The sequence below is a fragment of the Amia ocellicauda genome, chromosome 18 (assembly GCF_036373705.1).
Source record: "Amia ocellicauda isolate fAmiCal2 chromosome 18, fAmiCal2.hap1, whole genome shotgun sequence".
In the NCBI taxonomy this organism is placed as follows: Eukaryota; Metazoa; Chordata; class Actinopteri; order Amiiformes; family Amiidae; genus Amia; species Amia ocellicauda.
The window spans coordinates 8961917-8980320 of NC_089867.1; the positions used below are offsets into that span (position 1 = coordinate 8961917).

General features: G+C 35.6%; 1 protein-coding gene across 1 annotated transcript in view; it reads left to right on the forward strand.

Annotated features, from left to right (window-relative positions):
* Window positions 1-18404, forward strand: part of adcy2b (adenylate cyclase 2b (brain)) — a 124331-nt gene that overhangs the window by 78105 nt on the left and 27822 nt on the right. The window contains exons 5-8 of the mRNA XM_066691000.1: window positions 5632-5780; window positions 7948-8059; window positions 8601-8728; window positions 18133-18291. Of these exons, the coding sequence (XP_066547097.1) occupies window positions 5632-5780; window positions 7948-8059; window positions 8601-8728; window positions 18133-18291 (548 nt within the window). The remainder of the gene's footprint in view (window positions 1-5631; window positions 5781-7947; window positions 8060-8600; window positions 8729-18132; window positions 18292-18404) is intronic.

An 18404-nucleotide genomic window follows, 5' to 3' on the forward strand; every position in this document is an offset into this window, starting at 1 on the left:
TCTGCCTAGTACAACACGATCTTTATCTTTTGGCAAAATTGCTTTGTCATCTTTATTTTGTCTTATTAGATGCAATTTTTAGTACTGTAAGCAGTACTGTTTTTTAATTCATACCTCATTAAAATGTCCTTGCTCTTACATGCCAGGCAGATTCTGTTATACTAGTCTACGGCACATATCGTGTTTGCTATATACAAATAAATAATACATTTCAAAGATGAAATTAGCAGAATGAATATTTCAAAGCTATGAGCAGGCACAAAAATAACCCAGTGAAATATCCCACATTCAAAGCAACGATAGTCATCACTTCAAGTACTTCTAGATATTGATCTTGTTGCCTTATACACAGCTCGCTGTAAATCTGCTTGGGGGGGATTCTCCCTTATCGGCAAGCTACAGATCCACGTTCCCCTGAGTCGATTCTGTTTCATCTTTCAGCAGCAACACCACATACACACATAAAAGCACACACACACATACATATATATTCCTTAGGAAGCACATGTTTTTATAGGGCAAATGTATATTCCCTTATCCCCACATTTTAATACTATTGAAACAAGGTTGTGTTAATAGGCAGGCTTACTCCTTCTTCATAGTACATTTTGAGTGTTTTTTATGGCAAGCCAAATTATCATTCAGAGATATCTCAAAATGCATTTCAAGATATCTTCAAATATTTTGAGATATCTCTAAATCATTTAAAGGTATCTTTAAATCATTTAGAGATATCTGCAAACCATTTAGTGATATCTAAATAAGGTGCTTTTTAAAGATCTCTAAATGATTTGCAGATATCTCGAAATGAATTGAAGATATCTTTAAATGTTTTTGAGATATCTGCAAATCATTTTGAGATATCTTCAAATGACTTCCTGTATGTTGGCTGAGATTATCACTTCCTGTTTCCTCATTCAATTACATAGAAATGAATGAACAAGTTAACTTCAGTGCAGAGCTCACTGATACACAACTATCTTAAATCATCGGATCTGAACTTCTGTTTTTGATAAAACATTATACATATTTGTTTCTGAACAAAACGAAAGAAATCCGACCGAATGTGAGGGATCTGTGCGTGTCTGAGTGCCCCCCCATCACTGAAGGGATATTGCAGAGATTCAGGCTACTATATATAGAGGTGCCTTCTTTAGGGGATGTGAAACATGATTTTGCATATTGAAACAATTATAAAAAAGTTTTTTCTGCATGTTATGTTGTATTATGTTTATTTTGTTATTCCAAGCTATGTTCTATGCATATATAAAAAATAAACAAGCCATTTACTTTCAAATGATACCATCCATATGCATGTAATGCAAATATTTACAGAGTTATGGGCTTTTGAAATAGGGCCGGTCCTTTTAGGAGGAAATTCTCAGTTTAAGAGGTTAACAGGAAGTGATAATCTTGGGCTACATACAGTTAGTCATTTGAAGATATCTCAAAATGATTTACAGATATCTCTAAATTAACAGGAAGTCACTTGAATATATCTCTAAATGATTTGCAGATATCTAGAAATGATTCAAAGATATCTCTAAATAAAGATATCTGCAAATCATTTAGAGGTATCTCTAAATGTACTTTTAAATTAGATATCTTTAAATGATTTGCAGATATCTCAAACTGATTTGCAGATATCTTTAAATGATTTAGAGATACCTCAAAATATTTGAAGATATCTTTAAATTAATTAAAGATATCTCTAAATGATAATTTGGCTTGCCATAGTTTTTTGTTGTTGTTGCAACACCATATTGCCTTGAATTTTGATGCAAGTATTAATGCCACTTCTGATTAACATAGCTGAGTTTAGTTATTTATTTATGTATTGCTATGCAGAAAATCATAATGGTATTTTCAAGTGGTGAGCAGTATTTTCCTGGAGTTTTCATGTTAATACGAACAGAAGATTTGACAATATTAAACATGGTAGGAATTATGTCTGGGAAGAATATTTACTGCTGTTAAAATACAAATGAACCACCTGTTGGAAGCATTCTGTGTGCATGCCCTGTATTTTAAACAGCGTGTTGTAAGACTTGCCTTATTTTCTGCCCTGTCCACCAAATAGGTAATTTAATACCCATATTATTTATATGGAAAGCAAGAAATTTAAATGCATGGGATCTCATTAAAAAAAAAAATACAAATGCACGCCTCATGATAATATCATCTCTAAGAGGGAATGCTAAAGTTGTATGCATGCTAGTTTGTGAAAGAAGCATCTGTGTTTCATAGGTTAAGCAGATGCAGTTCATTGCTCTCCCGTCTGAATTTTGCATTCCAGATTTAATGTTACTTATTATGTAGCCAAGCTCAACATTAATCGAGCTGTAATATGGGTTAAAGGTTTGTGGAATTAATCAATTCAGAACCGTAAATACATGATTATATTTATAATAATAAAATAAAATTATCATTAACCCGGATCCTACTATTTAAATGTGCCATTAAGTTATTCCTCGAGGGATGGTTTATTGTCTTGTTCCATATACCAACAACTCCATCAGTTCAGTTTTGAACTATATGAGCTGCACAAAATATCTGTTTATTATCTCTGGTGCTCCTCTCTGCATTAGGTTTGAAGCAATCACTTGATTGTGTAACACCATGGGGTGCTGCCACGCTGCTGGGCCCTATTAAATAGGCCGGGTCTGGGGAAACAGATACAAGAAGGTATGGAAATAGTGCAAAAGGATGTGAATTGTATTATTTACAGTGCTCAGTTGAGAAAAAAAAACAAAAAAACAATCAAAACTATACCTCTTGTTAAGCCTAACCATACTCCTCCAGTTGTCCCTCTCTAAAAACAAAAACACTGAAACAAACCAACAAACAAATTCAAGTGCAAGTCCAAAGCCATGGTTAATTTACAGAGTTTTCTATCCTTTGCTGCAACGCACTCTCAGGGGTCCAATCCCTGAGAATGATAGCAGACAGTTTCTCTTTTTTCCCCACTCTTTCTCCAACTCCTACTCCCAACAACAAAGGCGTCCCTACTTCCTGTTTTTATGCAAGAACTGGCCAATCATGGGAGGTCTGGCAATTCAATCTCCCAAGGTTTCTGTGTGATGTAGGGTTTGCATGTTGACCATTTTGTGTCCATCCTAGCACCATGTCACAATTGATTACATCTGTCCTTTTCACGAACCTTCAACTGAATTTCCCCAAATCACTTGTCCCAAACTGAAGAAGTAAAGTTTTCCAACCTGCTTGTTTGCGGATGGAATTAAATCAAACCTGTTCTCAGTGGAGACTTTATTTATTGTCAGATGCTTTTTTCCTCTACTCATAAATATAACCACTATCAAGTACACCTTTGCAGTTTGCTGTCAGTGGGTGGCTCAACATTTTGATTGAATCTGTCATTGTAACTTAAATTTTACGTTCTCCTACCAAGGCAACAATTTCACTACTAAGGCGTGGCGACAAGAATTTTGTAAGAACATTGCAGAAGATCATTGTACAGTTTCAGGATCAACATGTTTATCCCTTTACCCTAATATGATCTTGGCTTTTTCATTGTCTTTGTTCATGGCCTTTTCTCAACTAGGAGAGAATGAGCGAGGAGTCAATATTTGGTGAAAGTCCTACTGAATGCTTTATTGTGTATGGAACACCCACACCTAAGAGAAATTAGGATGCACTCTACATAAAACAAATATTCTCTTAATGAGAAAAAATAGAACAGACTGATCTGACCTGATGTTGGGACTTTTTTTGTTCAAGGCCCACAATTCATGTTTTTGTTTCATGTACAATAATGTAATTTAAAGTCGTTATCCTCAAAGGATAACTAAGGTCATTTCACCTGAATAAATACATTTCCTACAGATAGCCAAGTGCTAGTAGGCCTTCACTATTACTGTGTCTGTTTTAAGCTTTGATAAAACTGGCACAGTAAGAATGGGTTCACAATTTAATTGCTTTTGAGTTGTTCGAAATTAAAAATTTTACTCTTTTTATTTGAATTTCTCAACTAGTATTGCAGTTCTTTGTGTTGAGGATTTCCTGGCAAATCACATATTTCAAGTATCAGACTAGGAATTATGAATAACATTAAAAAAATATAAGCACAGAAGAATATGCCAATTGAAGTGGCCATAATGGAAATGGTTCATTGGAGCATAAGTACATTAATTCAGCCCCTTTTTGGAGCAGACCAAAGGAACATTAGAGAACTGGCAGGGAATAAATACATCACTTACCTGCATGGGTAAGTGTGGTAAATATGACATTAATGCAGTTCAACGCTTCTAAATCTGATTAGCTATTGAAAACAGGCAATCTAGGGACAGTATCCAGAGAAAATCATTTTTGATTGCTTTCCTATGTGTTTCTTGTAGTCCAAATAATCATATTTAACCTCTTCTGTAAAGTTCAAATATTGTTTCATCCGTCCCAAACACTTTGTTTGTTAAACCGATCTTTATGGTTTAGTGACTATTCTAGAAGTTTAATATTGTTTTCACACTTGACCAAATGGTTTCCAGTTGCCAACTCCTCAAGGAACATGTCTGTCGTATCTCCTTTGACACAGTGAGATTCGGATTCAGTAGCACATATAATTTGATATTGTTAGCTACGACTTTTGGATGGTATGTTTTTGTAAGCAAGTTGTCACAACAGCTATGAAGGATGAGGGACATCTTGCAAAGTGAGTCACCACTATGTTGCAGTGAATAATGTCATTGTTTTTGGGATGTGGACTACTATCTATTTAAGGGGAGGTTAAGGTAGTGTTGCACTTATACTCACATGGGTTTCAGACTACTTGGAAGCTTTTGAAAATGTTTGGCTTTCACAGCGTGAGTTTTTGTTTCCACTTTTTTCAGATAAATATTGATCATATTCTTGTTTAGTTTCGTTTTTTCGAACTTTACTGAGCCTTGATTTACCCAGCAACAGAAAGTTGGCCGAATACCTAATGTGTAAAGTTTTTTTATGTTCTACTGTATTCCCCTGAGTATAAAATAAATAAGTGGATAACTGGATAATGTTTTTGCAGTTACTATTTGACCTCAACTGGTGTTGTATTAACGTTTTGTTAGTGATGTTTTTGAATGATTGCATCACCATAATACGAATTAATATATCTGTATGACAGCAACACAGGGAATTGTATAGAACATACACATAACTTAAACAATACAAATATGTTTACTTGTTTAGGAAACAATTGAATTTAATGTCTTACTCTTCCTAGCAAATTTAAGCACACTGAATTTGAAACGCATTCATCTCTTAATTTGCCTTGTTTGATAAATAAAGACCAACTATGCCTGTGGAATAGTGAACAATCTCTCTCTTACTCATTTCCCCATGTGTGAACAGTCAGCTTTGTACGATTCACAAATGTGTTATTTAACACCCACGTGCCTCTGTTGGTTTACTATGTTATGCTTTGACTATATGACAGGCCTTGTCTTTTGTTTTCTTACAAATCAATTGTTGTGTAGTTCTTTCCTGAATTACATAGATGGAAGTCATCAATTGGTAGCTGCGTGTCTTTGTAGAAGGTACATGTACAGATGAAGAATTAGAATGCTTATGGAACTATATATCTCAATGTTGGGTTTTCGCTTTTTATTTTTAATATTTTTGTTGATTTGTCTGCTGTAGGAACGCCTGCTCCTGTCTTTGCTTCCTGCTCACATTGCCAGGGTGATGAAGGCTGAAATTATCCAGAGATTAAAGGGGCCCAACTGTGGTCAGGTGGAAAACACAAACAACTTCCACAATTTGTATGTTCAACGGCACACCAATGTGAGGTAGGCACTGGAGTTCACTCTGGTCTTCTTGGTTTTGGTCTTATTGAGGCTCATATACAATACCATTGCTTTGTGCTCCACTCACAGTTAGGACACCATGTTTTTCCACGGTCTGTGCTTGAAATACTTATTGTAACTTTACTTTACAATTTCAAATGGGTCATTCCTTTTTTATTTTTTATGAAATAGCTGTTAAAAAGAAGCTGTTTGTACCTGCCATACTATTACACCAGTTCTACACAAGCACTCCTTCATCCGGCACTATGCAATTGCATTTTTCGTCTACTACTGAACTGAGATTTCTGGGGTTATTCTACTATTTAATATATTTGAATAAAGTCCCTATCTTTGCATTTGTGTGGCTGGGGAACTCACATTACATCTGTAAAGCTTAAAAGCAGCTGTAGAGCGCTGAGGGCCCATTCATGTACCAATGCACCATATTGCAAAGCTGCTTCTGGTAGGCACTGTAATCATTTCATGGCTTGCTCCAAGTCTTGACCTCAATCCCATAGGACACCTCTGAGATTAACAGCTAATGTAGGAGACACAGCAGAGACCAATTACTGTAAATTGTGCAGTGGGAGGGAAGGCACAGTATTTCTCAAGCCACCTGTAAAAAAATGAAATTGTAGCAGTCAGCAGGGCCAGGAGTCCACCTACTAAATACATTGTGAAACGATGTATGTATTTTTTTTCCTCACTATATTTGGTGATATAAGGTCTAAAACTATTCCTTCAGATTAATATTTTGTAGTGAAATTGTGTACATGCCTTCAATTAGTAAAAAAGAAAGGTTGGGTAGCACCTAACTTTATTTTTCACGCTGCTGTTCCCTACATATGCCATTTGTGTATTTGTTGTAAGTAATTCATCAGGCCAAAGGCAAGGATGTGGGAATTGCTGGGAATTGCTGGAATACTGCTTCACATCTCAAGTGGCGAGAAACGTGCTGAGGTTTAGTCAGATTTTTTTAAAGGCTGCAGATAAAGCTACCCCAGTAGGAGGCAACGAATACTGACCTCCGTAATGATAATGGGTTTTGAAGAGCTTTGATCACACTTCATCTATTCCATGAGTGCGAAAAACAAGAAAGCTCCAAAAAAAAAATACCAAAGTACTTTTACATTGGCATAATTTCCTCATGTAATGCAGACCATTAACAATACGGTAGCATTATTTTCCATTATATGCTGTAGTGTCACATCTCCTAGTGACAATCAATAAATCAATGCTTCACACACTCGGGCCTTTTGAGAGAGAGATGCGACAGATTTACTTTTCATGTTTTGTTACCCATTTATGACAATAGTGGTAGTTTTATTTTTTTCTGGAAACAATATTTTATCATTGATAATTTTTTCTCACCAAAATGTCATGTATTTTTTTATGTTCTTCTAGGATGTGTGTATAAGTTTGTGAGTGTGGATCTATACCGTAACATAAATTGAAAACTAAACTACGTATTTGCAAGGAGCTTGAATAATTTCATCCAGTTAGTTGTGTGGTACTATGTTACCATCTTAAATGGAATGATATACCCAGGAGGGGAGAAATAAAAATCTAATGGCAGCTTTACTAGGATTGTGTCTACATAATTTCCCTATGGAGTGTCACATCTCTCTATACCTATGATGCAATGGCTTTCTATCATCTTTAATCTGACATTGTGCATTTCAAGTTCATTTTAACTGCCTTTCCGCTGTGATGTATTGAACGATGTCTCATAAAAGACCTTGGGTTAAAAAGGTACTTTGTAAAAGGTGTTTCACAACAGCCTTCAGAAATATATTACCTTATTTTCACAGCTTGTAAGGATCTGTTGGTGTGTCACCATCATTAGATGTAAACTGGTATTAAATCATGGTCTTCCAATACCTAGGACCGGTTTATAGTCACTTAGCCAAACCAGTTAGGGCTGCCTGAGATATGAAACGGAAACCCAGATATATTCCACAGATGACGAGTCTGGTACAAACTGAACTGCAGAAATAAATGAAAAGAAGAGATCTACCCATGCACATTTCAAGTGTTTTTTAAAAGAATAAATTATTATAATAGATCAATTTTAAGGTGAACTGTACAAAACCTAATAGCAGAACATCCAAAGGGGTATGTGTTTTGTATTTGGTTTGTACTAACTGTATTTTTTTCCTTTTCTTTTTAGTATTCTATATGCTGATATTGTGGGATTCACACGCCTTGCCAGTGACTGTTCACCAGGAGAACTGGTCCACATGCTCAATGAACTGTTTGGAAAATTTGACCAAATTGCTAAGGTACGTCCCACCTATCAACATGCATCCGGGAGAGAAATGCAAACCTTTTCTATAACTAACTAAATGTTTGTAATAAGGATGACATATATTTCACTTTTGATTTATTTATTTATCTGTTATTTTTTAAACACACAAAAGAACATAATTTTCTAAAAACTGCAACATTATATTATTGTTTCTTCAGGAGATATCAACATTATTGTTTCTTTAACCTAAAATATACCTTTACTCCTCTTGTAGTATAGATCTATAAATCTCAATATTATCTCAATATTATTAGTGGTGCAGGCCTTGATTTAATTATTTGCACATGGCAGGTTTTATTTGTGAGCATCATTACTTGTATGCTTCCTAAGTTGTCTCTTATGATCATGTTTTTTAGCATAGATATTTTATAATCTTAATTGATTACATTATTTTTAATGTCTTACTTTCCAAAATGTAATTTTTCACATACTAGGAGAAGATCTCATTAAGAGACATCGTACAAGTAACGGTTGGCTGATTTCTTCTTAATTATTGGTATATTTCTCCTTTTCAGGAGAATGAATGTATGAGAATTAAAATCCTTGGGGACTGCTATTACTGCGTATCTGGCTTACCAGAATCACTGCCAAACCATGCTAAAAACTGTGTAAAAATGGGACTGGATATGTGTGAAGCCATAAAGTGAGTAATCTTACGTATATATTTTGTTGACATTTTAAGATCATTTTCCTATTCTGAACACCTAAATCTGTACTGGGTTCTCAAACTGCCCACTTTTTATATTCAGGGATTGAAAGTAAAAGGGGGCAATGCAAAATTATGTTTCCAGATTGCAATTTGTCTGATTCAGAGCCCTCTCTCCTGTTAAACTGTAGATACCTGGTTTCCTCTGTTTCTCATTACATTCTCCCAGACAAAGCTTGTCCCCAAGTGGCACACGACTGAGCACAACCGATTCCTGAAATGCATTCCACTACCCTCTGGAAAAGTCTTCTATGAATGGAACTGTGAGTTACACAGATGACAATCAAATCTGGAAAACAATTCCCAGCGATGTGGTTGAAGCCGACAATTTGGGAACATTCAAAAATAGACTGAATAGGATCCTTGGATCACTTACTTATTAATGGACACCAAATGAGCATGTCTTATGTTCCTTACGTTCTTATGTTCTTATCTAAGGTGATGTCTTGACCAACTGCTAATTTTTCAGTGTCGATCTGACAAGCTGGTTCTCATTAATTGTAGCAGAATGTTGTTGACTTTAAAGTAGGATCATATATCTTATCTGTAGAGGACAGTAATCTATATAACACTAATTTCCTAGTTCTTCAAAAACTACAGGGTGTGGCCATACATTTATATCCATCCATAAAGACTGTTCTTCTGAGAGATTTTGTTATTAAGTGACAGTGGACTACTGTGTAGGTGTTAGTGCAATTGTTCTCTTTTATTCTTTTTTGTTTGCTTATTTTTTTAAGTTCATTTTTTGTTAGCTTTTCTAATATTGTTTGTGTGTGTGTGTGCGTGTTACTATTCAGGTATTTTTTATGGTAAAAGTAAACCTTGTTTGAATAATGACATTATTTCTCCAATCTGAAGGCCTAACGGGTTAGGCAAACACATTCATTAAAAAAAGTGTCAATGTTTTTGAACACAAACAGCATTTTTTCTGTGTGAATGGCTCCATTTGCTGTGTTTTTTATTTACTTCACAGCTGAGCAATGAAAGACAAAACATTTGCAAAACCAACTCCACTGTATCAATAATCCTGTGTGCCAGCTACTGATGCGATTCCAAACAGACTTAGTGATGCTGGGTTCATCAGAATGCCTCGTAATTGGGCGTCCACGAAGGCTGTCAAATTAAAAATATGGAAAACCTCACACATCGCTTTTAACCCTGTCATGCCCAGTAGGCCCTGTGACTCTGACTAACTCTTTCTCTGCCCTCATCAGAGACAGCTTGGTTGCAAAGTGTCCATCTTGGTACACTCTACTTAGCTCAGAGGGGTATGACATCACCACAACATAAGCTCATACACTACGAGCCCCACCCTTTACAATCTGATTGGCTACACTGGCATTGTGGCCTTATGAGTCTGTTTTGGAGCATTCTAGTATTATATAATGATTAAATACCACTGAAGCAGAAAGGTAGAACAGTTTTGTTTTTGTGGCCTTGGTTTGTCATTTAATGCTTGAGAGAATACAACAATGCTCCAATCATTTATGCGTATTGCAATCACGAAAAAAATTAAAGCTTTCCAAACACAGACCAATTTAGTATACATTGTTTACATGAATTGTTACTCTGTGAAACCCTGCTACTTAAGCCTTTTCAAGGCTCTGAAAACACTACAGCTTGCTTTTGTTTCCGTTTGAGGCTGATGTGTGCCAGTGGGTGTGTGCTTTATCAAAAATGATCAGTGGTAAATGGGATTTGAGATGTTAATGTTGCCAACATGCATTTCGGTATAAAGAGGTTCTTTAATATTTTTGTCTAACCTTGACCTTTAATAAGATCCCCGCTGAATCGTTCTCAAAAATGTGCTAGTGGTCTGAATAAATGTGCATTTTAAGCAGTCTAACAGTTTCCAGCACTCTTTAAGCTGGTTTCAGCTGGGTGAACAGATTTGTTGAGAGATCCTGTTTGAGGAGCTGGCAGAGTTTTAAGTGTACAGGAGCTCATTTCAAATCTCTTCTGCTGTATATGTCTAATCTCTTCGAAAGACAATCACTAGTACACTAACCTGTTTAAACCTCAAAAATATATAAATGTGAAACAAATTAAATGTTTAGAATTGCTGAATAGAATTTGTTCTTTTTGACATTTATTTTTATTTTACTTTATTTTCAATCACTTACTTACAGTACTAGGGGAGAGAGGGGTGGTGCCTTTTCCCTGCTATGCTGTGATAGTTGTAATGGTTTTCTGACCTGTTTGATTTGGTTGTCACTTCAATACAATGGTGACTACCTAAATTGTATCCAAGTCTGTTGGATTTATGTGTGTGCCATGTCTAGTTATGGCTATAGAAGTCAATACAGTCAGGGTATGTGAATTAATTTGCTGCTGCAGTTGATATTTCTTGCATTTTCGTCCTTTTTTTGTTCTAGATTACAAGGTAGGGTTAGGTGACAGAAAATGTACCTTTAATGGTGCCAGTTGATGGGAGCTCCAAGTGGTAATAAAAATAAATGTTCCTTAGCGTTTGAAACAAGGGAAAAAGCAGGATAGCTGGGTATCATGGATGTGTTAAGGCACTTAATGGGCTCTAAAGCCATGTTTATCTATCGAGAATCGTTTGTTCTGGAGTGTTTTCAAATTCTGTTTCAACTTGACACTCTTTGCTCCGGAGGCTCTCCTGTAAATATGCACTGCTTGCACTTCAATCTTATCGGCTGACAACGTTCAACAGCTTCCCACAGCCACTTGCCACAGTACTTTTGTAAATGCTTTTACAAGGGGGTCATTCTGCTCTAATTGATCATCAAAGTGTTTTGGGGGTTGTTTTGTTTTTCTAAATTCAATAGGTCTTGCTATTAAAGTTTTGCTATAAGTTACCGAGGTGAAATGTGCATGCAGAGGTGGAAAGACTACTGAAAAATCCTACTCGAGTAGAACTACTGTTACTTTTACTCAAGAAGAAGTAAAAGTACTGGTATAAAAAACTACTCAAGTAAAAGTAAAAAGTAGCTCATTTAAAAAGTGTTACATAGTTACTTTTAACAAAGGCTTGTTAAAGCCTTTGTTCTCCAATCTCCAAGCAAACACTAACATTTTTTATTCAATCATGGCCAGAGTGCAGAGGTATGTAACAAAGTAACAGTTCTATTGATTTAAAAGTTTGTTGTTATTATTATTATTATTATTATTATTATTATTATTATTATTATTATTATTCCAAATGGCTGTAGCTGATATTTAAATATATAAATACACATAAAATCACAATACCAACTTACCTAGAACACAAAGAAATGTTGATATAACTTTATTGTTAGTTTATTGTGGGGAACATCACAGGTCAGGACAGGAGGCCGTAGTTGAGACAGACTAAAATAAATGACAAAACCGAATGCCCTTTGACTATAATGGGGAGTGGAATGCCCATAGACTACAATGGGGAAACAGAAGGACGGTCTATATCTCCAAATCCCACACAGGAATCGTAAAATAACCTCATATAGAATATAAAAGTGGATTGACATGGAATGACAGCTGCTTTCTATGGAATGACAGGCCTGGAATATTGAAAACGCACTGAAAACAGCACAAATAGGTTTGACTGCATATATATATATATATATATATATATATATATATATATTCTGTCATCTACATTTATGGACACTGCAAGTTCATCAGTTTATCTGAAAAAATAAACTGTGTAAATGTACAACTATGTAAAATAATGTGATATCTTGAAACAATTGTAAATCACCCTTAATAAAGTGTCTGCATAGAAATATTAATAATAAAGAATATGAATAAGCAATTAACAGCTATAAAGACATCAGCATTATGCTAATTAACTGATTAACTCTTTATTTGCTTTGCATACTTCATAAAAATCAATTTATGCACTGTTATTAACATTCAATAAGTCATTTCTATTTTATTCCATTTTAATATTAAAGCAATAGGTTTTATGAAATCAAATATGAAGTATTGTGCATTTTTCTGCAGTAGATAAGGTTTGTTTAGTTTTGAGAAATGAGAAAGGGCATGGTTCTTTGCTGTCAATGCAGGAAGTGATATCATGGAGCTTGAATTTCAACAAACCATACAACGTCCAAACTATTTCATTTGTGCTATTGCTATTAAGTACGGGTTTGTAATGTGTGATATTGTCTGATATTTCATCAACATTGCTGACTGATGTATTCATTGTGATCGTGTGAATGTTTACCGTTTCAGAGATCAGTGCTAATTTGAAAATGGATATATAGGGGACCAACCAGAGAAAGCGCATGCATTGACTTGTTGAAAGGATACACACAGTTTAGGAGGGACAGGCAAAATCAAAGAGGTGGTGGGGTAGAATTATATGTCAAAAATGACACTGAGGCAGAAGAACTCAAATTAGATCCCAGTAACTAAACAGAATCTTTGTGGGTTAAACTTTTGAATAAAAGATCTGGAGGATTAGTGGTAGGAGTGTGTTACAGACCACCCAACTCAGATATTCAGAAAGATGTTGCATTGTACATTGTAATCAGGAATGCATGTAGCAAGGATGTGGCTGTTATAATGGGGGATTTCAATTTCCCAAACAGACAACAGAAGCAGAAATAGAAATGGCTGAGATGGTAAATGACTGCTTTCTAACTCAGTTTGTCAGGGAACCAACCAGAGAGAGCGCATGCATTGACTTGATCTTTTCAAATGACCAAGATAGAGTCAGAGGGACACTAGTTAGAGAACCAATGGCAAACTGTGATCACAATATGGTTAGCTTTCAGGCTTCCTTTGAAAAAAGAAGGACTAAGTCTAATGATCTACAATTTTAGAAAAGCAAACCTTGAAGGTATGAAGCAGCAATTAGAAGAGTTAGACTGGAGCACATTGGATACAGATTCAGTTGAAAATGGATGGTTATATTTTAAGAATATACTACTTGAGGCTCAGGAGAAATTTGTACCAAAACTGAGCAAACTGAAGACCAAAAAACATTGGCCAAAATGGTTTAATAGAAGAATGCAATAAAATATCAAGAGAAAGAAAATGTTGTAAAGTGCATACAAAAGGGATGAAGACTAAACAAAATACAACGAATATGTTGAAATGCAAAGAGATCTTAAGAAAGGGATCAGGAAAGCAAAGAGGGAAATTGAAAGAAACATAGCTCTTGGAGCTAAAACTATTGAAAAGAGCTTTTTTCAATACTACAACAGCAAGAGGTCAATAAAGGAGAAAGTGAAACAGATAAAGGGCAAAAATGGAAGTATCTTGTAATACGAATAAGATGTGGCAAATGCTCTAAATGAATATTTCAGAGATGCTTTTACAAAAGGAAAAACAGATAACATGCCACAGGTTAACAATCAGTCCAGTCAAACCCTAAGAGAGATCAGGATAAATGAGGAGGAGGTACTAAAGGGACTAGCAGAATTAAAAACAAACAAATCACCTGGCCCAGATGGGATATTTCCAACAGTACTTAAAGAAATGAGGGAAATTATTTATAGGCAACTAAGTCAAATATTCCAAATGACACTTAGAACAGGGGATGTGCCATCTGACTGGAAGACAGCAAATGTCAAACCAATCCACAAGAAAGGGGACAAAACTGAGCCAGGAAACTACAGACCAATCAGTCTCACCTGCATTACTTGTAAAATGCTGGAAAAAATGATTAGACAGAAAACAGAGGAGCATCTTAATGAAAACCATATTCTTGTTTATAGTTAACATGGGTTTAGACGAGGCAGATGATGTCTTACTAATTTATTGGAGTTTTTTGAACACGCAACTGCAGCTGTGGATCATGTGAAAGCATATGATATGATATACTTAGATTTCCAAAAAGCTTTTGATAAGGTTCCACACCAAAGACTGATCCTCAAATTGGAAGCTGTAGGCATTCATGGTAATGTAAGTAGATGGATTATGCACTGGTTGATGTATAGGAAACAGAGGGTGTCGATTAGAGGAGTCGCTTCTAACTGGAGTGAGGTTGTTAGTGGAGTTCCTCAGGGATCAGTATTAGGGTCTGTGCTTTTTCTAATCTATATTAATGATCTGGACTCTGGGATAGTTAGCAAACTTGTCAAATTTGCAGATTATACTAAAATAGGTGGCTCAGCAGATACAATCTCTGCAGCACAGGCTATTCAAAGGAACTTAGATAATATTCAGTTGTGGGCCGACACCTGGCAGATGAAATTCAATGTGGACAAGTGCAAGGTAATACATGCAGGTAACAAAAATGTCCACTATAATTACACTATGGGAGGAATGGAACTGAAAGACGTAATGCATGAGAAAGACCTAGGAGTCTATGTGGACTCCTCACTTTCTCCATCCAATCAATGTAGGGAAGCAATAAAAAAGGCAAACAGAATGCTAGGGTATATTGTCAGAAGTGTAGAATTTAAAACAAGGGCAGTAATGTTCAGACTGTACAATGCACTAGTTAGAGCTCATCTGGATACTGTGTGCAGTTCTGGGCTCCACACTTCAAGAAAGATATCGCTGCTCTAGAGGCAGTTCAGAGGAGAGCAACCAGACTTATTCCAGGTCTGAAGGGAATGTCCTACTGAGAGACTGAGGGACCTGAACCTTTTCACCCTGGAACAGAGGAGACTACATGGGGACTTGATTAAAGTCTTCAAAATCATGAAAGGCATCGACCACATCAAACTAGAGGAGCTTTTCCAGATCAGCAGGGACACACGCACCCGGGGATACAAATGGAAATTGGGCTTCAAGGCATTCAAGACAGAAAACAGGAGACACTTCTACACACAGAGAGTTGTCACAGTCTGAATAAACTCCCCAGCAATGTGGTTGAAGCTGAATATTTGGGAACATTTAAAAATAGACTGGATAGGATCCTTGGATCACTTAGTTATTTATGGACACCAAACAAGCATGATGGGTCGAATGGTCTCCTCTTGTTTGTAAACTTTCTTATGTTCTTATATTGCGTTTTGATATAAATCAGCGTTCATTTTGGGGGAAATAAACAGTTTTTAGCATTGGGATTACAAGACATAACTCGTTTTAGATTAAACTGTGTATACTAAGTGAATAGGAGTATATCTAGGAGTATATCCATAGCAAGAACATGAATTATGTGCGGAATTGGCTTAATTATCACATTTTGCTGTGAAGCTCTTCAAATGTTTGCTCACTAATAGGGGTGTAACGATTCCACACAGTTTTGATTTGGTTCAATTTTCAATTGTAATTGTTATTTTTCTTCACACACTTGTCTCCAAATTAATAAAAAATTTTGACCAAGAATCCAACAATTATTTTAACACTGCCAGCCAGGAAATCAACAATAACAGTATTAACAGTAAATTAACAGTAAGGGCTTATGAAACGCACTTTAATGGACTTTAAGTAGCTCTACAGTTGCATGAACAGTTTTTCTGGAGTTGTCATGATGGAATTCCAAGGATCGTTAGAAATTGCTGAGCCAATCAGAGGACAGGAAGATGAGCTATATCACCTGCCATTCTTCAATTATGTATCAAAACATGTACATATACATACACAAGAATAATAATAATTAAACAAACTTTACACAATACATTATACAAATTGGTATGCACATATCTTAGAAGACATACAATTATAAAACAAAGAACTAGTTATAAAATTAGCATGAAACTGAAATATTACATAGCCTATAGTATTATGCAATGTGAAAGCGCTTTGAAATGGCTCTGTCTCTAGTATTACAGCTGTGTACATCAGTGCAGTAAACGTGCTTTTCAACACTACACTGCCCTATAATATAAAATAATTAGCATCAAACAAGTGACTGATCAAAGCATGGATCCAGAGACCTGGGTTTGCAACATGATCAAGATTGCATTAGAAACTTGCTGAGCCAATCACAGGGCAGGCAGACGAGAGCTATAGCAGGTGCAAATCTGCTAATAAAACAATGACAATAATATATGAATATATGACTTGTAGAAAATCACGTTTTAGCAATCAACACGATTACAGCTCTTTCACAATTACACATTTTTATTACAAACTCCAGATTGTCGGCTATATTGTATTCAGTATATACTACCACATAAACTGCAGGTTCAATGGTTGGAGAAGAAAGTGTTTACAGCGCATTACATTTGAGGAGTTCACAGCTGAAACGCCGTATAGGTATTTAATTCAAATATTTTGTGAAGAAGAACGGATAAGCGGGAAAGATATTTACTGTCTGCTGTTGTTTTATTTTTCTGATACTTCAAGCAAGCCAAATAAATAAATAATCAACGACCCCGTCTTTAAATTTGATGGTCGAAATGAAACGCTCATTTCGATCGATCTTCGAATTCGATTAAAAATGTACACCACTACTAACTAAAACTTGTGGCTAGATAGCTGGTTAACTTACCTTACTGCTGCTGGACTACATGACTGACTTCAAATCTTTAATTGACTGACTAACCGTAATATCACGACACACACTGTGATTGGCCTGCTGAGTGTTGTGGGCGGGATGCTGGACATTTGAATGTATTGCTCCTTCATTTATTGGTCTTTTTGCCTGTCATCCACATTTTTTTTTCCTTGAGGACAATACTTCACTTAAAACATACTTAAGTAAAAGTAAAATGACAAAATTTGAAAAATACTCAAAAAAGTATATGAAAAAGCTACTCAATTACAGGAACGAGAGTAGTTATAATTCGTTACTTTCCACCCCTGTGTGCGTGAACATAGAAGGTCTAATTATTTGTCATGCTGTACTCAGATCTGTTTGTGAAAGCCTGTTCCGCTTAAACAAATGTGTTCAAGTTGGAATGATAGCATCTCTTAATTTTTAATTCAGTCAATGTGTACTTCTGTTCATATAAATAAGTTCAATGGGACATGATATATTATAATGTATTGAATTCACTACCACGTTATAAATTATTATAATTATTATTTCAAATTCTATTTCAGTAATTAGATTATTTAATTGTGAAGTCAATCAAGTTCACGTTGAAATGGAAATGGACGTTTTTAATTGCGATATCTTCCACTGGATTTCCAGTTGAGATGTGATTTATATAACTAACAATATTAAAAGTTTTTTTTTTTTTTTTGGTGTAACTTATTCTGACAAAAAACAATATCAAGGTCAATGTCTTTGTTTTTAAGAGCATAATTTTTAAACAGAATTCTTTGTTTAAACAGGTCAAACCTTTTAACTGTGCAACTCTGCACTGATTTTAATTATAAATTAGGTAAACTGGAAGCAAAATAAATGTGTTCATTAAAAATGCAGGCATCCTGTTTTATCGTAAAAGACTGCACTGCATACCCACTGCATACACTGCCATATCCCCGCATAGTGCTATAGATTTCAGCATTTAAAAGCTTTTGTGTCTCTTTGCTCTTCTCTCACTCAGGAAGGTGAGAGATGCCACAGGAGTTGACATAAACATGCGTGTTGGCGTGCATTCTGGGAACGTGCTGTGTGGTGTCATCGGGCTTCAGAAGTGGCAGTACGATGTTTGGTCACATGATGTTACATTGGCCAATCATATGGAGGCTGGTGGAGTCCCTGGGTAAGCACATGGACTGGCAGAGAGGAGCAGAAAATTAATGTATTATTGTACCATCATATTTTGCTGATGTAATCTACCTTTTTACAAAATAACATAAGCTTGAAAGTTATATA